At 38.8% G+C, this 25,797-nt stretch overlaps 2 protein-coding genes and 1 non-coding gene across 3 annotated transcripts in view; 2 read left to right on the forward strand and 1 right to left on the reverse strand.

The window, feature by feature from the left end:
- Window positions 1-969: 969 nt before the first annotated feature.
- The window catches only part of GNAI3 (G protein subunit alpha i3), a 54,365-nt gene continuing 29,537 nt past the window's right edge, over window positions 970-25,797 (reverse strand). The window contains exons 2-9 of the mRNA XM_003267905.3: window positions 22,931-22,973; window positions 22,673-22,814; window positions 17,365-17,522; window positions 14,150-14,278; window positions 10,365-10,494; window positions 9,828-9,981; window positions 2,230-2,442; window positions 970-2,139 (exon numbers count right to left, since the gene is read on the reverse strand). Of these exons, the coding sequence (XP_003267953.1) occupies window positions 2,252-2,442; window positions 9,828-9,981; window positions 10,365-10,494; window positions 14,150-14,278; window positions 17,365-17,522; window positions 22,673-22,814; window positions 22,931-22,973 (947 nt within the window). The 3' untranslated portion in view covers window positions 970-2,139; window positions 2,230-2,251. The remainder of the gene's footprint in view (window positions 2,140-2,229; window positions 2,443-9,827; window positions 9,982-10,364; window positions 10,495-14,149; window positions 14,279-17,364; window positions 17,523-22,672; window positions 22,815-22,930; window positions 22,974-25,797) is intronic.
- Window positions 2,845-2,951, forward strand: LOC115837701. The gene has a single exon (XR_004032761.1). It is a non-coding gene; the product is annotated as a U6 spliceosomal RNA (small nuclear RNA).
- LOC100584500 (ribosomal biogenesis factor) lies at window positions 8,627-9,065 on the forward strand. Its single transcript, XM_030824896.1, has one exon. It carries the CDS (start codon window positions 8,694-8,696, stop codon window positions 8,994-8,996), a length of 303 nt encoding a protein of 100 aa, XP_030680756.1. The 5' UTR covers window positions 8,627-8,693; the 3' UTR covers window positions 8,997-9,065.

The raw sequence follows: 25,797 nt of genomic DNA on the forward strand, positions 1-25,797 counted from the left end.
GTTAACAAACAGAGCAAATGTAAATGGTACAGAGGCAGAAAAATGGGGACCTGCTATTTTTCTTTAACAGAAGGGCTAAAAATTTAACATATCAGATAGATATTCAAATGAAAATACAAATTCAAAGTAAAATGAACTTTTTTGGATTACTGGTTATTTTAGATTATCAACAACACCATTTCATTAGTCCACAGTATAGAAAGGCTACAGTTGAAAATAATATTCCACCAGGTCTCATTTCCAGATGATCCTATATTACAGAATACAATAAAGAAAAGGTATATTCAAAATGAGTAAGAACTACCAACCCTGTTTACATTGTGGGCACTGAATCAATCACCAATTGAAGCGGATAATTTCCTTTCAGATCAAGTTTTCCCACACCTAAAGAAAATTTCATTATATAATACAGTTATACCATCTGTAAGCTATGATTTTCCAAAAAGAATCACAAAAAAAGTTAAAAACTACCAACAAAGGCACTGAACTGCTATGACTTGCTTTTTTTGTTGACCACCAACCTTTTTTTTGTAAACTAGTGAAAGGTCACATCAAAAGATGAAATAGAATCCAATCCAAAAAGATTGGACCCCAAAAGGCACTGCCCAAACTACTGATTTGAAATGCTCAAAATGCATTCTCTTCATTTGTCTTCCCCCAATAGAGCATTCAATATTTAATGACATTTGCTGTACATTATACAAAAGGGTCTGTAGGTTGAAGTGAATATAACTTTCCACACAAGCAAAATGTAAATCTGCAAAATGAATCATGATCACATATCACTCATATGAAGATATAACATAAAACCTAAGGTTCAACAATACTATTACACCAAAAGACTAGACCTTCAGGAAACCCTTCTACCTAAACCCATTCTCAGACAAAGGCTAAAGCACATTCTGCAAAGGCAAAAGGAAACAGAAGACAGTATTTCCAGAAAAGACTAGTTACAAACAGGAGCAAACCTGGGCTCTTTACTCACCATTTTAATACTGCCGCCAACTATAACAGATTAAAAATGTTCACATGACAAAGTGGAAAAAAGTCCCAAAATGCAACAGTTGCAGCAAAAGAACATACTGACTAAGGATTACTACAGTTAACATCGGTACAGTAAAAACGATGGCAAACAGGGATTTGGCACCACATTTACAAAGTAAAAGCATGCACTGTTAATACACTTTAGATGTTTCTCAACAGAAAAGGCCATGAAGATGGAAAACAAGAGGCACCTTGTACAAAACTCCCTATAACTGAGACAAACAAGCAAGAATCAAAGTGGTCAATTTAGTAAATATGTAGCAGCAAAGACACTGGTTCTGTTTGGAATTTAGCAATTTGCATTTCTGATTGGCAGCTGCCCTGGGTGTGTCTGTATCCAAGAAGCTGACTTTATCATACTACATCAGCAGTAATTTGGTAATCTGCACAAACAAGGTTAACCTTCAACCATAAGCTTAAAGAAAAGAGAGAACTAGAATCTTATTGCAGAACTTTCCAATGTAATTACCATATGGAAACCATAATGGTACTTTGAGCAGGATAATAACATAAATTTCATAAAGAAAGTTGTATTTATAGCCCCAGTAGCTGGCAAGAATTGTAAGTAATTATGGAAGTATTATATTCTGACCATACCAAGAGTTAAAAACAAAGAGTTCCTACTAAAGAGGAATATTTTCAAGATGATCTGGTCACATCATGTGCATAGTTAAGATTGTTTGTGTTTTAATAAAGATTCTTTCGTAAATAAAGAAATAAAATTTAGTAAAGTTATTCTTTTCTTGATGAAAAAACCTTAAAAATGAACCACTGGTGGTTTAAGAAGGGGGGAAAAAGAGTAAGCTACATATTGAAGTTCTAGAATGCAGCACCTCAACTTCACATCTTCCATAAGCATTTAAGATTAAGAAATCCAAGTGATGTCTTGATGATCGAATCACACTTTACAGTTCTTCCAATTCCAATGTCTGACTTTAGCATCTCATGTCAATTAAAAGTTCCCTAATACAGAATATTGTGCTAAAGAGTGCTAAGATTCTGCATGCTGCTGCCATTCCCTGGTCCCATTCATGCTTGTAGCTGCCCCATGAGACAGCAAAAGGTGTCTGGTCTCAACACTCCACACTGTAGTAACTAGAAGAGAAGAATATTCTTAATTAGAAAAAGTTTACAAAGTCAAGAGACATCACTGTAGCACTATAACTACCTTGTATGAAACTTTACCTTTCACTAACATCCATGCTTTTCAATAAAGTCCACATTCCTTTAAGTTGTTTTTAATGATGACATCTGTAACAGCATCAAAAACAAACTGCACATTCTTCGTGTCTGTGGCACAGGTGAAGTGAGTATAGATCTCCTTGGTATCTTTTCTTCTGTTCAGATCTTCAAACTGGCATTGAATATAGGCAGCTGCCTCTTCATATGTATTGGAACCTAAAACGGACACCCAGCACTCTCAGTTCAAATTGTTAAAAGCTGCCTGAACTCAACTAAGTCAGACCATTACCATTTACTTATGGAGAGGGAACATAACCCAGTTAAATATGAATAGAATTCTCTATTTCTATAATCATTAGGTGTTCCTATAATTAGGTTCTTCGTGAGTGTGGACTCTCATGGTAACAAAAATAAAATCATCAAACACAAAGATTGAGGAAAACATAATGTTAAGTTTCTCTTTACCCTTTCATTTAGACTTTTCAGTTAAAAAAATCTAGAAAGTATAAAAGGAAACTAGGAAAGTAGGAAGGTACATTTCTAGAGAACACAATTGCTTAAAAGGTCTGAGAGGCTGTGTTCCTTGGAGTGATCTTGGAATAAAAATTCAACAAGGTAGTGCTTGCTTCGGTACCACATGTACCAAAATTGGAACAATACAGAGAAGATCAGCATGTCCCCCGCGCAAGGATGACACGCAAATTCGTGAAGCATTCCATATTTTTGAAAACAACGGGGTCGGATCATGCTAAAAGGAGATAATATTAGTCTGCTACAAAGTGTCTCCAACTAGAAAGGATCAATGAAGTGAGAAATTGTTGAGAAGGATACAGTTTGCTTTTAGATGTCCTTTGTCCAATATGAACATTCATTCATAGTGTTTTGATTACCCTTATGTTACTACAAGATGGCAATAAACGCTACGGGATTGTTTGTATTAAAACAACAAAAAAAAGGAATTCAACAAGGTAAATTGTTCTTTTCAAAATCATTCCACAGTTTTAAGAAGGTTTAGCTTCAAAGCCTTAAGGTAATAATTTAAATAAGGAAAAGCAATACACTTTAAAAGAATGAATTTTAGGGTTTCTGAATTATATCTCAATAAAGCTCCTATTTTTTACAAAAAGAAAGGTGACAGGAACCAAAAGTAAAGCCTGTCTCAACAATATTTGTAATTAATACCCTTAAATCACCTGCTTTTTACACCATCTTGTCTACTTATGGAACCTTTAGAGTAGCCTTAGAAACTGGCTATAAAGCCAGGGAAACGCAACAAAGACAACTCATTATTCCAATAAACTACAGGCTATTTTCAGTAACATTAAGCATAACAAAAATATCAATAACAAAGATATAAAGAAGACCAGGTAACAAAATGGAGCTTAAGAAAAAAGGAGCTGGGTGTGGTGGCTCACACCTGTAATCCCTGCACTTTGGGGGGCCGCGGCAGGTGGGTCGCTTGAGGTCAGGAGTTCAAGACCAGCCTGGCCAACATAGTGAAACCCCGTCTCTACTAAAAATCAAAAAATCATTAGCTAGGCCTGGTGGTGGGCACCTGTAGTAGAGCTGAGGCACAAGAAGCACTTGAATCTGGGAGGCGGAGGTTGCAGTGAGCTGAGATCGTGCCGCTGCATTTCTGTCTGGGAGACATAGCAAGACACTGTCTCAAAAAAAAAAAAAAAAAAAGGAAAGGAAAAGAATATTAATTAAAATATTTAAAGAACTGAAGGAAAACAGCTTTGTAGGTGCTTGAAGCAGGTTCTTAAAATCTGGAAAACAACCTCTGTAAATTAAAGGAGGCAGATGAGTGAAAAGTGAATTTTGTCTGCTAGGAACAGATACTAATACCTGGCAAATAAGGACTGTAAGAATGTGTACGCAGAATGAAGACAATGGAGGACAGGCTTGGAAGTTAACAACAACAAAGAAAATGGGTATGATATTAAAGGGTCTTTGCTTTGTGTGAAGACTCTAAGCTGGGCCTTCAACATTAATGCCAATTCTTTTACTTGTCTTACATATCTCTCCCCCAATCCTAAAACTTGGTGGCTTTCTATAAACTCACCTGATTCTCACCTCCCTCTGTTCTTTACTCTGAACAGGTAACCACATTTCCAACTTTCTTGAGGAAACAGGCCATGAGGATTAAACTATATCTCAATGTTTTGGCCTACCACCTCACTCAAAATGTTACATATCTGCACTTATTTGTACTTCTGGTCTTAGAGGTGTCTTACTTCTTGCTCAAAAATCAATTGCTCTACCTATACTCTTTTTAAAAAATTATTGAGGAAAATTAACATAACAGATATTTTAACCATTTTAAAGGGTACAATTCTGTGGCACTTAGTGTATTCACAATGTTATGCAATCACCACCTCTCTCTAGCGACAAAACTTTTTCAACACCCTATTCCCATTAAGTAGTCATTCCCTTTTCTTCCCATTCTCTCAATTCTCATAACCACTAATATGCTTTCTGTCTCTATGGACAGTAATTTGCCTATTTTGGATATATCATATAATAGAAGTATTGGCCTCTTTTACTTAGCACAGTGTTTTGAGTTTCATACAAGTTGTACCATCTATCTATTATTATTCCTTTTCTTGGGTAAGTAATATTCATTGTATGTATATAACACAATTTGTTTATCCATTTATCCTACCTAGACTCTTAATTCCTTTTTTCCCACCTGCTTGCAAATCTTGCTCCTTCAATTACATCTGTTTTTTAATATATCTCTTTTGCTTATAGGATCTTAGCCCTCAGCCTATAAACATTCTTAAATCTCTCCTTTCCCTTTAAACCCACGTTGCTCAAGAGTAGTCTACACTTGTCTTCTTTCTTCACTTTCCATTCTGTAACTCACTGTACTCAACTTTCCGCTGACACTGCTCTCAACAGCAGGTCAACGACCTCCTAACTGTTAACTCCAAAGGCCCTTTTTCAGTATGTATCTTACTTATCTGCAGATAACACTGTTGACTGAAATATTTAATCAACTCACTTTTTAACCTCTCCTTTTGGTTATGATATATTTCTTCCTCTCCTGCCAATAGAGGCTGCTCTCTATCTCTCTCATTCTATCTGTGGTCCTTTTTCTCCTCATTCTATAATAATATCTCCATAGGTCATTTCACCCATTTCCATGTTTTCATTACTGATGATCTCAAACCCCTACCTCTCCTCAACCTCGAATATAACTGTCCATGAGATATTATTTCAACGTTCTATAAATAATTAAAAATCAACATTCCTATACATGAATTCAGGTCACAGCACCAGCATCCAAGACAGAAACCTGGGAGCACCTCTGACTCTTCCCACTTCCTTACCCCTGCTTTACCCCTTCACTTTATTGATTGATTGATTGATTGATTGACGGACAGAGTCTCACTCTGTCACCAGGCTGGAGTGCAGTGGTGTGATCTCGGCTCACTGCAACCTCCACCTCCCAGGTTCAGGCGATTCTCCTGCCTCAGCCTCCCGAGTAGCTGGGATCACCCAGCTAATTTTTCTATTTTTAGTAGAGACAGGGTTTCACCACGTTGGTCAGGATGGTCTCAATCTCTTGACCTCATGATCCACCTGCCACAGCCTCCCAAAGTGCTGGGATTACAGGCATGAGCCACTGCACCCGGCCTCACTTTATTATAGAAAGCATTTACAGTGTCTCCGCTAATAAGAGTTCCCCTTCTCTGGAAATACCTGACTCTGATCTATAAGTTTCATAGTGATCCATCCCTGGCAGTTACATTTGTGCCCGACCTCAACTGACTGGCCTACAGATTTCTGCCTGACTTAACCACGGCCAGAATCTCTCTCCTTGGAATTTGAAACCAAGGCCAAGCAATCCCAGTCTAGTCTGATCTTTTTTTTTTTTTTTTTGAGACGGAGTCTTGCTCAGTCACCCAGGCTGGAGTGCAGTGGTGCGATCTCGGCTCACTGCAAGCTCTGCCTTCTGGGTTCACGCCATTCTCCTGTCTCAGCCTCCCGAGTAGCTGGGACTACAGGCGCCCGCCACCAAGCCCGGCTAATTTTTTTTGTATTTTTAGTAGAGACGGGGTTTCACTGTGTTAGTCAGGATGGTCTCAATCTCCTAACCTCATGATCCACCCGCCTCAGTCTCCCAAAGTGCTGGGATTACACGCCTGAGCCACTGCGCCCAGCCTAGTCTGATCTTTTTGCCAGAGATACAGAAACTGTGACTAGGCTGTTATCACATAAACTGAATAGCAGAGAAAGGTGGTAAGGAAGGAAAGAATAATAAAAAAGATACACAGAGAGGAGAGAAAAAAGATGGGGATAAAGAGTGCTTCCAGGGTTCCTGACAATTATTTCCTAGTTCTAATTCTATTCTAAGACCTGTCCATTCTTGCCCTTGGGTTCTATGATATATCCCTTAATCCCCATCAAAAGTTTTTATTTCCATCCTGAGTTCTTACTAATTCAAATCCCCTACTATCTATCTTTATTATTTATTGCATAATCTTTCTAAAGCACAGTTTCTTCTATATCATGTACCCCATGATACAGATCATGGTAGGATATTAAACCTTCAACTGATCATCATTGTCTCAGCATGAGATATAAGGCCCTCCATGAGTTGATCTCTGACCATCTCTCCAACCACTTCTTCCCTGCCACTGTAAACTCTAGTAATACCAAATTCCTTCTGGGTTCCACAATTGGTCATAACATTTTTCTACCTCCATATTCTCATATATGCAATTCCTCTTTTCTGAAATGCTTTTATTCCCGTCTGCCTGATGATTTCTATTTCATCCTCTTAGTAGCTCTAGAAAAAGACTACAATGACCCCATCAGAAGTAACTACTTCTACTCCACTTCTATTAATGCACATTTTGCACTATAATAAAACTATTTATGTGCAATTAAACACTATAATAAAATTATTTATGTCCCTCTGCAACTACATGTCAGTTTCTTGGGCACAATGATTACAATTTACCCTTGTATTTTCTTCAACATATTGGGAGGCATCACGCTACCTGACTTCAAACTATACTACAAGGCTACAGTAACCAAAACAGCATGATACTGGTATCAAAACAGAGATATAGATCAATGGAACAGAACAGAGCCCTCAGAAATAATGCCACATATCTACAACTATCTGATCTTTGACAAACCTGACAAAAACAAGCAATGGGGAAAGGATTCCCTATTTAATAAATGGTGCTGGGAAACTGGCTAGCCATATGTAGAAAGCTGAAACTGGATCCCTTCCTTACACCTTATACAAAAATTAATTCAAGATGGATTAAAGACTTACATGTTAGACCTAAAACCATAAAAACCCTAGAAGAAAACCTAGGCATTACCATTCAGGACACAGGCATGGGCAAGGACTTTATGTCTAAAACACCAAAAGCAATGGCAACAAAAGCCAAAACTGATGAATGGGATCTAATTAAACTAAAGAGCTTCTGCACAGCAAAAGAAACTACCATCAGAGTGAACAGGCAACCTACAGAATGGGAGAAAATTTTCGCAACCTATTCATCTGACAAAGGGCTAATATCCAGAATCTACAATGAACTCAAACAAATTTACAAGAAAAAAAAAACAACCCCATCAAAAAGTGGGTGAAAGACAGGAACAGACACTTCTCAAAAGAAGACATTTATGCAGACAAAAAACACATGCAAAAATGCTCATCATCACTGGCCATCAGAGAAATGCAAATCAAAACCACAATGAGATACCATCTCACACCAGTTGGAATGGCCATCATTAAAAAGTCAGGAAACAACAGGTGCTGGAGAGGATGTGGAAAAATAGGAACACTTTTACACTGTTGGTGGGACTGTAAACTAGTTCAACCATTGTGGAAGTCAGTGTGGCGATTCCTCAGGGATCTAGAACTAGAAATACCATTTGACCCAGCCATCCCATTACTGGGTATATACCCAAAGGACTATAAATCATGCTGCTATAAAGACACATGCACACGTATGTTTATTGCGGCACTATTCACAATAGCAAAGACTTGGAACCAACCCAAATGTCCAACACCAATAGACTGGATTAAGAAAATGTGGCACATATATACCATGGAATACTATGCAGCCATAAAAAATGATGAGTTCATGTCCTTTGTAGGGACATGGATGAAACTGGAAATCATCATTCTCAGTAAACTATCACAAGGTCAAAAAACCAAACACCGCATGTTCTCACTCATGGGTGGGAATTGAACAATGAGAACACATGGACACAGGAAGGGGAACATCACACTCCAGGGACTGTTGTGGGGTGGGGGGAGGGGGGAGGGATAGCATTAGGAGATACACCTAATGCTAAATGACAAGTTAAAGGGTGCAGCACACCAACATGGCACACGGATACATATGTAACAAACCTGCACATTGGTAGACGCTGTACGTGCCAGATGGTGTCACCTGGAGCTTAAAAAGCTGCACGCAAGTATTAAATTTCTGACAATGGCCAAGAACAAATTAAGAGGGCCGAAGTCCAGGAATGTATTTCACATAGCCAGCCAAAAAAACTTTAAGGCTAAAAACAAAGCAAAACCAGTTACCACTAATCTTAAGAAGATAAACATTATGAATGAGGAAAAAGTTAACAGAGTAAATAAAGCTTTTGTAAATGTACAAAAGGAACTTGCACATTTCTCAAAAAGCACTTCACTTGAACCTCTACAGAAAGAACTGATTCCTCAGCAGCGTCATGAAAGCAAACCAGTTAATGTTGATGAAGCTACAAGATTAATGGCTCTGTTGTAATATAGTGGTGATGCATCTAATTCTCCACAAAGACCAATAAATTAAATGTTTTATACAAAAAAAAAAAAACCTGCACATTGTGCACATGTACCCTAAAACTTAACGTACAATTTAAAAAAAAAAAGTATTATTCTCTATTAACATATACCAAATTTTACTTTATGAGACAGGGTGTCACTATGTTACCTAGACTGATCTCAAACTCTTGGGCTCAAATGATCCTCCTGCCTCAACCTTCCAAGTAGTTAGAATTATAGCCACCATGCCCAGCTCCCAAATTTACTTTTTCTCCTTTTTTATTTTCCTCAAAAAATGAAGATAGAAATTTAAAATAAACACAGAAAACTCAACTGTGTCTGATATGGCACTTTTTTTTTTTTTTTTTTTTGAGACGGAGTCTCGCTCTGCCGCCCAGGCTGGAGTGCAGTGGCACGATCTTGGCTCACTGCAAGCTCCGCCTCCCAGGTTCACACCATTCTCCTGCCTCAGCCTCTCCGAGTAGCTGGGACTACAGGAGCCCGCCACCACGCCCGGCTAATTTTTTTTGTATTTTTTAGTAGAGACGGGGTTTCACCGTGGTCTCGATCTCCTGACCTCATGATCTGCCCGCCTCGGCCTCCCAAAGTGCTGGGATTACAAGCGTGAGCCACCGCGCCCGGCCCGATATGGCACTCTTGACTCAGAGGGTTTTAATCACAGGCTTAATGCCAATGCCACTACCATTGAATACTCTCCCCATCATTAAAAAAAAAAGGCAGTTTTATGAATGTCACCAAAGTGTTGATCTAAGTAAGATGTGTACCTCCAATAAAATCTTTCATAACCCCTTACCTGTGTATTCTGGATAACAGATAGTTAACGGACTCCTCTTTATTTTTTCCTCAAAAAGGTCTTTCTTGTTAAGGAAGAGAATGATTGAAGTTTCTGTAAACCATTTGTTATTACAAATGCTGTCAAACAGTTTCATGCTTTCATGCATTCGGTTCTGAAAAAGAAATAAAGGATGATAGGTCAGTAGCAAAGAGTAAAAGTGGATTAACTTAATGAAAAAGACAAACCAACAGGTTTTGCAGCACTAAATGGCATTCATGGAAATAAGTCAAACACCAATAAGATAGAGTTGAGTGTTGGTCCTCATTTTTGTAATTTTTGGGGGAGAGGAGGTAGGAGGAAGGGCTGGCTAACATCCTTTCCACATACTCAATGAGGCTATAACATCTTTTTTAGAGTAATAGGGCACAGATCAAAAAACTTAAAGATACTAAGTTTTGGTTGAATGAGGAAATGGATGCAGACAATCTTCCTAATAAGTTATTTTCCATTTCCTGGCTACATTAGACAGGCTTTTTACCAGAAGCTCCAACATACCATCTCCTCGTCCTCAGCCAGAACAAGGTCATAATCACTGAGGGCCACACAGAAGATAATTGCTGTCACTCCCTCAAAACAATGAATCCACTTTTTTCGTTCTGATCTTTGGCCACCTACATCAAACATCCTGCGCAAGGGGGAAAGAAAGCAAATTCAGCAAGGTCACACATACACCTTTCCCTAAACTGAAATGATTAGGAAACTTCCCACTATTACATATTCAAAACTTCATTTATAATAGAAGACAAAGAATAGATTAAATGCAGTCAAAATAATTATCCTGGCTAAAAGTACAAGACAACAACATAAGAAAATAAAATTTGTGAATAATCTAGATTCTCATTTTAGATAGTTGAGCCTCCTCTCTATCAAAGCTTGTACCAGATGTGTGAAAAGTCAGCAGAATAAGCACTGAAATGGATTAAAGGAAGGAGGGGAAAAGAAGGAAAAGCAAAGAGCTAAATAATACAGTTTGAGATAATAATAATAATAATGGCATATTTATTGAGTGCTTACCATGGTGCCAGACACTACTACTAAACATCTTAACTCATTTTGCCCTTGTAACACTCCTAGAAGTACTATTATTATTATCCCAATTATACAGATAAAGAAATTGAGGCACATTCAATGTTAAATGATTTGCTCAAAGGTACACTACTAACAAACAGGGACTGGGGATCTGAACCTAGGCACTCTTAACTCCAGCACCCATGTTCTGACTCTCAAAATGGTTTGCCTCTAAATGCCCTATTTGCACTCTGCTTCCATAACTTCTCCCTATTAAGTTTGTTTTCCTTACCTTAAAAAAAAATTGGAGATTAATTGTAAAAACAAATAAATTATATTTTTATGGTAGGACTCTATGAACCCAATAACTAAAAAACAGCCTTGACCAGTATTTCCAAACTCCGAGTCTTACTTAAACCTAATTAATAAAAACAAAGTCTCAACTGTTCACAAACTTTATGTTACACTCCAGATTAGTTTTAGTCCAATACTGTCTTCTGGATGACTTACTTGGTATTCTGAGTCAACTGCTGAACTTCTATCAACAGCATCCTCAACTACCTTCCTATAGTAAAAAGATCTGCACTGCTTTGTGTTTTAGCTGATACTTAGGTCTGATGACGTATGCATGCAAATTGTTACTTGTGATCTGTGTTTGAAGAAAATGATAAAATTTTTAAAGGCTAAACTCTGCCAAACTGGTTTAATGTATAAGATCTATAGTGACTAGAGGCCTACATTTCCAGAGATGTTTTCCCCCAGAAGTTCAAAGAAATAAGGCACAGTTGGTGATTTCTCAATGTATACTTGAAAGGAATTATCTCTTTATGACCCAACTCTTCCTTTGGGTTGATCTTGCACAATTCTTTTTGACCTTTGGTCATGACACCTGAAATGATGTAATCACAAGTTGGCTTTAATATAGGGTCATAATACAGGTTTTAGGAAGGCTAACATCATATATTTCACCATGGAAGTCTCAAGGGGAGACACACCAGTAACTTCAATTTACTCCCCCATTTTCTTCTACAAAGTCTGTATAACACTGTGAAGTTCCAAGGTGGGCTTTTAGCACATATTAACATTTACAATATCATTCACTAAGAGATCAACATTTTATAAACATTACCTCATTAACTGAGAGGCAAGTAAGCAATTACACAATGCCTTGCATATGGTAGATGCTCAATAAATGTTTGAATAAATGGATAGTAGTTTTGCCTAGAGAGAAGAGGAAAAGGAAGAAATGATAGTACTTCATAACAAGATATCTACATGCCAACAATCAAGTAGGTGTGGCACCTTAATTAGATCTGGCTATTGATCATGGCATAAAAAGACAGGACAGTTAGGATTTGCCTAACTAAAGACTGATCTATATAACACCACCCATAAGAAAGTTTCCAACACTAAATAATGATCACAACTTTTAATTATAAGTAGATTACAAACCTTATACAAAGAAATCTCATTCTTATGGTCTCACGAGTGATAATCCATGTGGTCTTTGCTGCTCTTGCTAAATAAATTCATCAGTACTAAAGATAAGCAGCAAGTCTATTCTAAAAGCATTCATAGCTGAACTGCTATTTTCCTGCACCAGGAAAAAATCTAGTTTGGTGTATTAGGATTTCAAGACCCCGACTGGTATCTAGTAATATGTAAACCCTATGTGGATTTCACAAATCCTGTGGAAGAGTTGTTTTCAGAGAAAAAACTGAGAGGATTTGAGGTAGCAGTTACATCTGTATGCAATAATACCAAACACCACATTCTACATATACGCATAATGACATAACTAAAGAACACATGGTATATTGAAGGGGAAAAGTTTACTCCTAATCTCAAAGGTCACAAAAGAAGAAAATGGGAACCAAAAAACATTTCTAATATTTATAAAAGACCATTAACACAGAGACAAGCTGAGGCTAGTTTTAGAATTACTAATGCTGCTGGGTGTGGTGGCTCACATCTGTAATCCCAGCACTTTGGGAGGCCAAGGTGGGCGGATCACCAGGTCAGGAGATAGAGACCATCCTGGCTAACACGGTAAAAGCCCATCTCTACTAAAAGTACAAAAAAAAAAAAAAAATTAGCCAGGCGTGGTGGCATGCGCCTGTACTCCCAGCTACTCGGGAGGCTGAGGCAGGAGAAGCACTTGAACCCAGGAGGCAGAGATTGCAATGAGCCGAGATCGCACCACTGCACTCCAGCCTAGCGACAGAGCAAGACTCCGTCTCAAAAAAAAAGAATTACTAATGCTAATGAGAAAGTTATTTGTATTAGAATACTAGAATTTTCTCTCTCTAAAACAATCACAGTTGGGCTGGGCACGGTGGCTCACACCTGCAATCCCAACACTTTGAGAGGCTGAGGCGGGAGAATCGCCTGAGCCCAGGAATTTGAGACCAGCCTGGGCAACAAAGAGAGATCCTGTCTCTACATAGAATTTTTTTAAAACATTAGCCAGGCACAGTGGCATGAGCCTATAGTCCCAGCTACTTGGAAGGCTGAGGCAGAAGGATCACTTGAGCCCAGGAGGTCAAGGCTGCAGTGAGCCGTGATCACACCACTCCACTCTAGCTTGGATGACAGAGTAAGATCCTGTCTCTAAAAAAATAAAATTTTAAAAACAAACCAAAAAAATCACTGTTTATATGTCATCTTCCAACCCAAAATACCTCTATCCCCAAGTCTATTTTCCATTCTGCACTGTATAAAGAAGTTAATTGTACATGATACTATGCACAAATTACTTCAAGAGCCATGACAATACTTGCTCCATCCCATTCAACTTGAAGGGAAATTCAAACCAATAAGAAGTGACACTGGTGAGAAAAGCATTTCTATTTTAAATCAAAATGGCAAAACAAAACCATGTAACTAACCAAAAAAAACTGGTTTTCATAAGTTTAATATTGTTATCCTATTAAACATTCAATATCTGTTTTGGTGAGTCTAACAAAAAAGCAGCTGAAAAGAATAAAATTAAAACAAACCAGTTATCACAGGAAAAATTTTACTGGGAGGCAAGTTAAATTTATTTATGAATTTAAATTCCTCTAAATGGACACAAACATTTGATGCTATCTGGAGAAACAAGAGATGTTTGGGGCCTCTATTCAGTTAAAATATTCAAACAATGCTGATAAATATGTTAAGTTTAAACCAAGGAATACTGCCCAGAGAAATTTTACCCTGATTAAGAGATGGTAAACTAAAACGAAAGATACTTGTATTTGGCACACCTAGCAAAAAGCCTAATGACTTACTTGAAGTATAGGTCTTTGAAGGTGAAATGCGTTTCTACAATGCCTGTGGTCTTCACTCTCGTCCGAAGAACATCTTGCTGAGTTGGAATGTAGTTAGACTGGGATATTCTATCCAGATCATTTAGATAACTAAATAAAAGACACATTTACTTTTACTTGGTGAAGCCAACCATGTGCATAGCAAATGAACAGACTAAATTAGTTCCTATTCTAAACCTGTTACTAGTTACTAAGTGGCAAAACAGAACCAGATCTTCAGTATCATAGAAATGATAAGAAGCCAGGCATGGTGGCTCACACCTGTAATCCCAACACTCTGGGAGGCCAAGGCAGGAAGATCGCTTGAGGCCAGGAGTTCAAGATCAGCCTGGGCAACATAAAGAGACCCCTGTCTTTACAAAATATTTTAAAAATTAGCTAACCATGGTGGTGCATGCCTGTAGTCCTAGCTAATCCTCCTACCCTTGAGCGAAACAGGAGGATCATTTGAACCCAAGAGGTCAAGGCTGCAGAGTGCCACCGTACACCAGTCTGAGTGACAGAGTGAGACCCCCGTCTCTTAAAAAAATAAATAAATAATAAGAAAAAATATGAATCCAACACAGGACAATTAAAGTATAGAGTCTATATACATTAACAAAAGTAGGTTTTTTTGTTTTATTTTGTCTTGTTTTGTTTTTTTGAGACAGAGTCTCGCTCTGTCACCTGGGCTGCAGTGCAGTGGTGCGATCTCGGCTCACTGCAACTTCTGCCTTCCAGGTTCAAGTGATTCTCCTGCCTCAGCCTCCTGAACAGCTGGGATTACAGGTGCCCGCCACTACGCCCAGCTAATTTTTTGTATTTTTAGTAGAGATGGGGTTTCACCATGTTGGCCAGGCTGGTCTCAAACTCCTGACCTCAGGTGATTCATCTGTCTCGGCCTCCCAAAGTGCTGGGATTACAGGCGTGAGCCACCGCACCTGGACACAAAAGTAGGTTTAATTCTACAGAATTAAATTGTGAAGGCCAATTTAAAAAATTAAAACAATAGGAACAGGAAATTTTCTTATTAAAGAAAAATTCCTGAAATGTAATACTAAATCAACTGTGTACTGTATAATACCAAAACCAAACTATACCAAAAGTCCTCAGACAATTAAACTTAATAGGTCATGTGTGTTTAACCATTTGACAGGACATTAGAGAATGGTGTTTGATTAACTAAAATTAAGAGAACTATAGTGATTAAGAATATTTTCTGTTTTCTTTCAGTAAACAGAAGAGTTGGGGAGGTTTGCGTGTTTTTTTAATCTAAACGAAAAACAAATTGTAAATACCTCCAAAAAAATTAATTTGTTCAGGGAAATAATTAAAAGACTGCTTCAAAACTGTATTCTTTGCTGATTCCAGGCTAGAAAACTGATGAGCAGATGGCACCAATATAAGTGAATCATTAAAGATCTTATAAAACCAAATACTATCACTAATGTAAAGAGGCAAGCTTAGATCAACAGTTATGAAAATCTCTATAATATAAGCACATGTAGTTAGAAGATTCAGAGCTTTCTGAATGAATGATGAAAAAAAGCAATTATAATCTACCTTTGATGACCACTGGTAGAATTATTCAAGCTATCAATACCTGCAACTAAAATATGTTATTAAAAGGTAGGCAAGAACCTGAAATGTTTCTAAAGCCAAGTTCTCACTGAAAGAATAAACAAGTTTTCAAATACAGTCATGTGCTGCATAACAATGTTTTGGTCAACAACAGACTGCATAAATGTATGCTACTGATCCTGTAAGATTATAATGGAGCTGAAACACTCCTAGCCCCTAGTGACATCATAGCCGTTGCATTACCCTTTTATATGTTTAGAGATGTTGAGATATACAAAACCTACCATTATGTTACAATTGCCTACAGTATTTAGTACAATAACATGCTGTACAGGTTCATAGCCTAGGAGCAACAGGCTATACCATATAGCTTAGGTGTGTAGTAGGCTATACTATCTAATTCTGTGTACGCATACTCTACGATGTCACACAATGACAAATCACCTAATGATGCATTTTTCAGAATGTATCCCTGTCCTTATGCACAGCCTGACTATATCATTTAATTTCTTCTTGTAACAATTTAAGCTAGAATGATGATGTGAAAAGTAGGAAAACAGTAATATTGGAGAAAAAACCTTAATGCTTAAAAGTGCCCTCATCTAGTACAGAAAGAAATACAGATAACAAGTGCTCACCAGGCCCCGCAAAAGTACATTAAAAAAAAATACATTCTGGGCCAGGCACGGTGGCTCATGCCTGTAATATCCCAGCACTTTGGGAGGCAGAGGTGGGTGGATCACGAGGTCAGGAGATCGAGACCATCCTGGTTAACACGTTGAAACCCCGTCTCTACTAAAAATACAAAAAATTAGCCAGGCATGGTGGCGGGCGCCTGTAGTCCCAGTTACTCAGGAGGCTGAGGCAGGAGAATGGTGTGAACCTGGGAGGTGGAGCTTGCAGTGAGCAGAGATCGTGCCACTGCACTCCAGCCTGGGCGACAGAGCAAGACTCCGTCTCAAAAAAAAAAAAAATACATTCTGAATCTAGGCTTCATAAATAAGTATATGTAAAAGAGGTAAAACAGGATAACATGTAATAGCTTAATATAAGTATTCATTACAAATTCTCTAAAACTATGTTAACCCTCAAGATAATATCCTTGACAGAAAGATACTTCTTCATTCCATGACTCAACCTTCTCTTTCTATACGAAGTCTACTATTGTGATCTGGCAAAAGATTTACTAGTGAAATCCAGTGTGGCCCAGACACAGAGAGCTGGCTGCATAAAAAGGAATACCACAATTCTAATTTCCCTCTCTAGCTGGCTATCAGTGCCAAGCCCTTACATAGAGGGAACTTATGAGTTGGAACAGATTCAGAACCCAGCCACAACAGATGTCTCTCCTCCTTCACTTGCTTATAATAAAATGCCATGGAACTAATTTTGTGGTGCCACGTCTCCCATTTACATTCCAAGAGGGAACTTTTTTCTCCAAATCATACAAATGACCAAGGGCTCTATAATCCTAAACTTAGACAATTTTTATAAAGTATCCTATAAGCTTCTAAGAGTGTCTATTACTTAAACACTTCCTTAAGGATGGGTACTAAACTTTCTGTAGTGTCACCAAGTTATTCTCTGTTATAGTTTCACAGAGAAAAATTACTTACTATGAAGCAGAATCATTGAGCTGATATTCCCTGGATCTGCTGAAGCAAGCTTGTACCCCACCATCTCGCCATAACCGTTTAATCACTCCTGCTAGTTCTGGAGTCATGACTCCTTCTTCAGCACTGCCAGCTAAAACAAATAATTGCCGGGCATCATCCTGAAGAAAGCAGTTAAGAAAGAGATAGATGACTCTCCATTTCTTTAAGACTTGATGACAGTCTCTTTAAAATATACACATATTACATGTTATGTTAAAAGAGGTGTTGTTACACAGACCTTTTCTGACAGGCCAGCATGACAGAATTAATTATAAATTATTATAAATTATTCTTATTCTCATTTCACTACAGTTCTAAGTCCAGAACTGAGCTGAGGAATGATTTTACTTCCCCACCACTCCTCCACACACCACCATCCCCAGAAAAGATCATTTCTGGCCAGCCCACAAATCTCCATCCAGACTGCTAATAATTTTTGAGAGAAAAAAACTGGTTTATGGGACAGGCTTATGTAAAACATTCCCATTCTATTAAAGGAAGCCTACAATAAAAATAGAAATAAAAAGACTAGCACATAAGAGGTAAAGTCTAAACACCTCAAAGGGAGTAAAACATTAATCAAGTTTAAGAAAAAAGTATTCTCTTCTTTGCCTTCAGCCCAGACAGTAGAACAAGAAGAGGAGATGGAGGCACTTAAGGAGTCTAGAAGCCTAATGGGGGAAATAAATCCCTCAGGAAAAGATTCAAACAGTCCCTAGATTTCCCTAAAGGAATAAGGAATAATAATAATGTTCTGAGAGAGCGAAAGGAAGGGAGCAGGAGGAAAAGAAAGTAACCATAACTTTATGAGTCACAGCCATAGTTTTCTTTCTTTCTTTCTTTCTTTTTTGAGACAGAGTTTTGCTCTTGTCACTCAGGCTGGAGTGCAATGGTGTGATCTCGGCTCATTGTAACCTCCGCCTCCTGACTTCTAGCAATTCTCCTGCCTCAGCCTCCCAAGTAGCTGAGATTACAGGCATCTGCCACCACGCCTGGCTAATTTTTCTATTTTTAGTAGAGAGGGGTTTCGCCATGTTGGCTAGGCTGGTCTCGAACACCTGACCTCAGGTGATCCACTCGCCTCGGCCTCCCAAAGTGCTGGGATTACAGGTGTGAGCCACCGGGCCCAGACACAGCCATAGTTTTCTAGGTGGTTATAGTTTTTAAACATAAAATATGTCAGGGAGAGGACAGAAATGGATTATGAGATTTTTATTGTTTTGCTTTATTCTATCCATCCCTACTTGTTGGTTTAAAAATAAACACAGGTCTCACGGGATGATTTTCCCATCCACATCTAATATTTATCTACCTTGAGAGATTCCAAATAACTATAAAAATAAAAAATTTAAAAAGTATATAACATGTAATGAAAAAGTAAAGGAGAAAGGGAAGCAATCATTTGTATCTTAAGTAGTCATCAGGACAAATAAACTAACAAACGAAAGTCATTTCAGACCACAGGTGAACTCATAACCAAAAACTCCAAAGACTTGTGAATTACCAGAACTTGTGCATCCACCTTAGCAAAACAAAACCATCCATGGTGCACTCAAATTATTTTTGCCAAACTCTGGGTCTCCAGCTCTAATTGCTTTTACCTAGTAATACTTCCTCCTTTGTGATCCTTTCCTGTATTCTTTCTAGTAATACTTAGGCTCAATCCACTCTCATTTAGCTTCTGAGATCAGGCGCATTCAAGGTGGCATGGCGGTAGACTAGGCTCAACTCTAAGAAACCTTAGCTGGTCAAGCACGGTGTCTCACGCCTGTAATCCCAGCACTTTGGGAGGCTGAGGCGGGTGGATCACAAGGTCAAGAGATTGAGACCATCCTGGCCAACATGGTGAAACCCCGTCTCTACTAAAAATACAAAAATTAGCTGGGCGTGGTGGCGTGTGCCTGTAGTCCCAGCTACTCGGGAGGTTAAGGCAGGAGAATTGCTTGAACCCAGGAGGCGCAGGTTGCAGTAAGCTGAGATGGTGCCATTGCACTGCAGCCTGGGCGACAGAGCAAAACTCCATCTCAAAAAAAAAAAAAAACCTTAGCTAAGATCTACATGCCCCTCCCTTTCTTTTCAAAGATAAAATTTTAAACAAACGAATGAGAAAAGTTGAAATATTAGACAAATTGGCAAACATACTCAGCAGTGAGCATGTCCTTCTACATATGCAAGGTATGGTGCTTTATCTAACATTTGAAGTCTTTATAATCCCCTGGTTCTGAACTTTGACCTATACCGATGCACGTATTCAAATAACCTTATTAAGCACTACTTAAAAAAAAAAAACAAAAAAAAACCATGACTAATTTTAGAAACTTCAAAAGAGAGGGAATTATTACTACTTTTTTTGCTGTCCTGACTCTATAAATATTCTTTTAGGAGGAAACACTTTTTTCTTACCACTTAATTTCTTCCACTGACCTGCTCTTGCTTCCCCACAATAAACCCTCTCTAAAGGTCTATAAAGAGGTCCCTCTTGGCCGGGAATGGTGGCTCACGCCTGTAATCCCAATACTTTGGGCGGCGAAGGCAGATGGATCACCTGAAGTCAGGAGTCCCAGACCAGCCTGATGAACATGGAGAAACCCCCGTCTCTACTAAAAATAGAAAAAAACTAGGCGGGCATGGTGGTGCATGCCTATAATCCCAGCTACTCGGGAGGCTGAGGCAGGAGAATCGCTTGAACCCAGGAGGCAGAGGTTGCGGTGAGCCAAGGTCACACCATTGCACTCCAGCCTGGGCAATAAGAGTGAAACTCTGTCTCAAAACAAAAAAACAAAAAAACAAAAAAAAAAAAAAAGAGGAGGCCCCTCTTTACAATAAACTTCACACCTCCACATTTAAGCAGATGTGAAAAAGGAACCTATTCCACACCCAGCTCTATTTTCCATTCACACTCTCTAACCAACTATAAAAAACTAGAGTAGAGGCCGGGCACAGTGGCTCACACCTATAATCCCAGCACTTGGGAAGGCCGAGGCAAGTGGATCACCTGAGGTCAGGAATTCAAGACCAGCCTGGCCAACATGATGAAACCCTATCTCTACTAAAAATACAAAAATTAGTCAGACATGGTGGCGGGCGCCTGTAATCCCAGCTACTCGGGAGGCTGAGGTAGGAGAATCACTTGAACCCAGGAGGCAGAGGTTGCAGTGAGCCGAGATCGTACCGTTACACTCCAGCCTGGGTGACAAGAACAAAACTCCGCCTCAAAAAAAAAAACAAACAAACAAAAACACTAGAGGACAATAAGAGAGGAGCTATAAACATAAAACCTTACACACAGAAGGAAAAAAAAAAAAAGGAATGTTTAAAAATTATAATATAGGATTACAGATTAGGTTGTGTGGACACCAGAAAGCTGGATGATTTAGGAGGCCTGAGAGGGATTAATGATGTCAACTGCATCTGGTGACACAGGAGTGTTAGGACCCAAAGATTAATGACAATTGATTTGATAACGGAAAGAAATGGGGCCGGGCGTGGTGGCTCACGCCTGTAATCCCGGCACTTTGGGAGGCCGAGGCAGGCGGATCACAAGGTCAGGAGTTCGAGACCAGCCTGGCCAACATGGTGAAACTCCATCTCTACTAAAACTACAAAAATTAGCTGGGCGTGGAGGTGCGCGCCTGTAATCTCAGATACTCAGGAGGCTGAGGCAGGAGAATTGCTTGAACCTGGGAGGCAGAGGTTGCAGCAAGCCATTGCATTCCAGCCTGGGCGACAGGGCAAGAGTCCGTCTCCAAAAAAAAGAAAAAAAAGAAAAAAAGAAATGAAAGGGTAGGGAGATAAATAAAGGAAGACAGACGGCGGGGAATAAAATTAAAGAGGGAAAGAGAAAAGGGACAAACTAAAAGAATAAATAACTGAGATAGAGAAAAAACCAAGAGACAGGGAAGAGAATAAATACAGTGCTACTGACCAGTTACCAGATACAACAAATACAACAGAGAAGTAGAGTTAGGTGACAGGGAGAAATGAGAAAACAGAGGAAGAAAAAATAAGACCACAGATAGAGCTGGTATAAAGAAGAAAAAGAGGAAAAGAAGGAAAGAAAAGCAGGGGGTGAGGGAAGGAATAGAAAAGGGTAAGACAAGGATAAAGGCTTTATTTTTGCTTGACTGCCAAACTTCCCTGCTCAGATGCATAGAAAAATAGTCTCTATGTGATATATTTCACAAAAATATAAAAGTCACATTCACATATTTTCTTATTTTTTGATAACAAGTCTCTCATTTCACAATCCCTAATCTAGCTCCTCTTCCTTTATGCCATTTCTAAGACACTTTCTAGTCTAACACTATCCAACTGTGACTACCCTTTCAGTATTTCCCCTCAACAATTTCCTATGTTTTTATCAAATATAAATTCGCATTTGATTAGTTGGGAGTGGCTTATAAGAGTTCCTAAGCAACTTCGTAGACATATAGGTTTTGCCTTTCCAGGGAGACTTCCCAAATCATTTCCTTTTATTTTGCCATGGCACGTAAGTATGACACTCTGAATACAGCCAGTGAGTCCCTTAGATGTAGGAAATAATTCTATAATTTCCCAGCCTTCTCTGGATCTTAGCTGCTAATAATATCAAAGATCTCCTGCCTTCATTTCGGTGCCCTCCCCAATGGCATAAAACATCCTAATTACATATGCTCTAATTTTATAAACTAGATCTTCAGGGTCCACTAAGTATTATTATAATAATACAACTTTTTAAATAGCTGACATGTGCAAGGCATTAAAGAATTATACTAGGGCATGTTATACTCCAATTCTGTAGCCTAAGGTTCCATGTAGTATACAGTATTCTTGAATATCTGACTTAGATATTCAAGAATTTGGACTTAGTGCTCATGTCCTTACAGAATTTATTCTGGGAGGCTGATTTTGGCCTTTAATCTGTACACCTCAGAGAGCAGAGCTACATATCATGGCAACCTTTCTCTTAGATTATTTTAATATACTATTATCAACTACTATAAAAGTCAACAGTGCTGTTAAAAAAAGAAAAAAGCAATTGAATAGAACAGTTATCCCAGAAACCTACCGTGCACCCACAGAATCCCATTTCCTAGGCTCCTCTTGGGGTGGTTTTATCTAACACCTGCTGAAGTAGATTGCTAACACTTCTCAAGTGAGCACAAAGTACTTTGCTACATTTTATCTTGTTGCTTAAATTCATTTCCCTAAAACATGAAGCAAAAATTTTGCTTAACTTAACTGTATCTGCTGAATAAGAGCAAGTGAAGAGGAAATGAGAAACACTTACTGCCCTGGCAGCTTCCCCAAAGTCAATCTTTAGCCGTCCCATGGCTCTTATGATTGCAATGATGGACTGTATAGTATTGCTGTAGACAACTACTTTATATTGTTTACATTCATCCTCTGAATAGCCATCTTCATGTATGATTCTTTAAAACAAAGAAAACCACAAGTCAACACCACGGACCTAAAATGAAAAGATACTATGGACTTTTTATGCATTAGGAGAAATCCTAGTCTAACAAAACGCCACATTCCAACTTACTTCATTTGTTTCACAATGGTGCTTTTACCAGATTCTCCAGCACCTGTAAGAAAAGAAAACCAGACTTTGAATTTCTCGGTAATCAACATTAAAGTATAATATCAACATGAATGATAACTCTAGATTGATGAAAACCACGGGTCCTAGGGAAAATTTTGGTGAGGCTTTCATGTCTATCAAGAAAATGTATGGAGCTTCTCCACTACAGCATTTTGCTTTCTTTACATAACTCAGCAACCAAGTATAATTTATTGAAAGTGTCCTAGGGCTTGCTTGGTATCATTTGTGTAAAATAGGCATATCCAAGGACAGACGGCAACATAAACTTTTGGAGGAATTCATTCGCTACATAAAACATGATATAAACACTGAATGTGGGCAAAAATGAAATGATTATTTTTTGGTCTATTCATTTTTATTAATTCCTCTGTTGCTGCCTCCCTATACCAGAGAAATGTTCTGAGAGCAATACTATCAGTCACAGGACTAAAGATGTCTCAAACAGAAGCAGAGAAGGCATTGTTCCTATCAATTTCTCACCATATGCCATCTCAAGACCACCCTGCCCTCCTTAGCCAGCTGGATCACTTTAAACAAATGACCACAAATGTCAAGCTGGCCTTCCGACCTCCTTGACAAATCCACCTGCTAGATCTTCACTAGTCAACTTATTTTCCTATCTTCCAAGATGCCTATATCACACCACCTCCTCTCTCTCAAATTTTATAAACCCCTTCCCACTTCTGACTCTCAACTGATGATCCTGCCCTTTTCCATAAAAATTAAAACAATCAGAAAAAACTACCTCATTTTCCCACAACGACATCTACCAGTCTCTCTGTACCTCCATTAATATTCTCTACCGTCATCAATGGATGAAAAGTCTCTGCCAATGTTTTAAAATCAACTTCTCCCCTTATGCACCTTCATTTTACCTACTCAAGGTCATGGCTGCTGCAATTTCCCATGATATTTCCCATATCTCAAATATGATCAATTTTTTTCTTTCCACTGGGTCATTCTCATCAGCATACAAACTATACTATTTTCCATCTTTAAATCAACACACATACACACCCCTAACTTTCCTTGACCCCACACATTTTCTTCTAGCTACCACACCATTTTCTCTATCCCTCTTTGCAGCAAAACTCCTCTAATGTGCCATCTATACTCAGTGTCTCCAATTTCGTACATCCAATTCTGTCCTTCAGCTATGCTAATCAGGCTTTCATCCCCACCACTCTACTGAAACTACTTCTCAAGGTCTCCAAAAACTTCCATCTTGACACATTAGGCAGGCTTCTAGCCAACACACCCTTCAGGTTTGATTCCTACCTCACTCCTCAATCTCCTCTCTCCGGTTTCTGAATTATTATTATTATTATTATTTTTGACATGGAGTCCTGCTCTGTAGCCCAGGCTGGAGTGCAACAGTACAACCTCGGCTCACCACAACCTCCGCCTCCCAGGTTCAAGCAATTCTTCTGCCTCAGCCTCCTGAGTAGCTGAGATTACAGGCACCCACCACAACACCCGGCTAATTTTTGTATTTTTAGTAGAGACAGGGTTTTTTGCCATATTAGCCAGGCTGGTCACAAACTCCTGACCTCAGGTGATCCGCCTGCCTCGGCCTCCCAAAGTGCTAGTATTACAGGCGTGAGCCACCGCACCCAGCCCAGTTTCTGAATTCTAAAGGTTGTATTGCTTCAGGGCTCCCTCCCTGGCCCTTTTCCCTATCTAAACTCATTCTCTAAGTTATCTAATCTCACGGTCTTTATTTTTTGGAGACAGACTCTTGCTCTGTCACCCAGGCTGGAGTGCAGTGGCGCAATCTTGGCTCACTGCAACATCTGCCTCCCAGGTTCAAGTGATTCTCCTGCCTCAGCCTCCTGAGTAGCTGGGACTACAGGCACGCACCACTACACCCGGCTAATTTTTGTATTTTTAGTAGAGACGGGGTTTCACCATGTTCACCAGGCTGCTCTCGAACTCCTGGGCTCAAGCAATCCACCTGCCTCGGCCTCCCAAAGTGCTGGGATTACAGAAGTGAGCAATCGCACCCGGCCCTAATCTCATGGCTTAAATACTATTCAAAAACTGATCCTAACAGTTAACATCTAGTGAATGCCCTTGGCCACGCTGTTCTAACCACTTTGTTTGTAGTAACTAATTTAATCCTCACAATAACCCTATGAGGTAGACATTATTACCCCCATTTTACAGATGAGATAAATGATGCAGACAGATGTCAAGTAACTTGCCTATAATTACACAGTTAGTAAGTGGCAGAACCGAAATTTGCATTCATAGTTTGGCTCCAAAGCTGGTGTATACTGCCTCTATACTAATGATTTCCAAATTTAGATCTCTAATCTTGGCTTCTAACCTTGGCTCCAGATTCATATATCTAAACCATCTACCTGCTATTAGATTTCTAGTAGGTATTTAGATTTCACAAACCTAAAATGCTCAAAACTGAGATACTGATTCCCCAACTCACTCTCACCTCAAAACAAACCCTGCTCCTCCCTCAGTCTTCTCATTCCAGTAAATGGCACCAACATTCACCAGTTGCTCAAGCCAAAAATGTTAAGTGACATGTGACTAACATGCAAATAAGACAAGGACGCCAGTGCCAATCTGTATATTAAATATTAGTAAAGCTTAATTTTTTTAAATAAAGCAATATAAATAGTTAATATAATAGTTTTAACAGTTTGTTCCTGCACATTGGAAACCATAGGCCTAGATCACTGCAAAAGCTTCCTAAATAGTTCAGTGCTTCAGACCTTGCCTTTTCTAAAACCAGTTTGCCAGTCAGTAGGTGGAATAAACTTTGTAAAACGTAAGTTAGATCTTGTCAC

This window comes from Nomascus leucogenys, chromosome 12 (genome assembly GCF_006542625.1).
Source record: "Nomascus leucogenys isolate Asia chromosome 12, Asia_NLE_v1, whole genome shotgun sequence".
Taxonomy (NCBI): Eukaryota; Metazoa; Chordata; class Mammalia; order Primates; family Hylobatidae; genus Nomascus; species Nomascus leucogenys.

Excerpts from the sequence above, each read along its gene's own strand:
- LOC100584500 (XM_030824896.1), top strand. The coding sequence starts at position 8,694 with ATGGCCAAGAACAAATTAAGAGGGCCGAAGTCCAGGAATGTATTTCAC.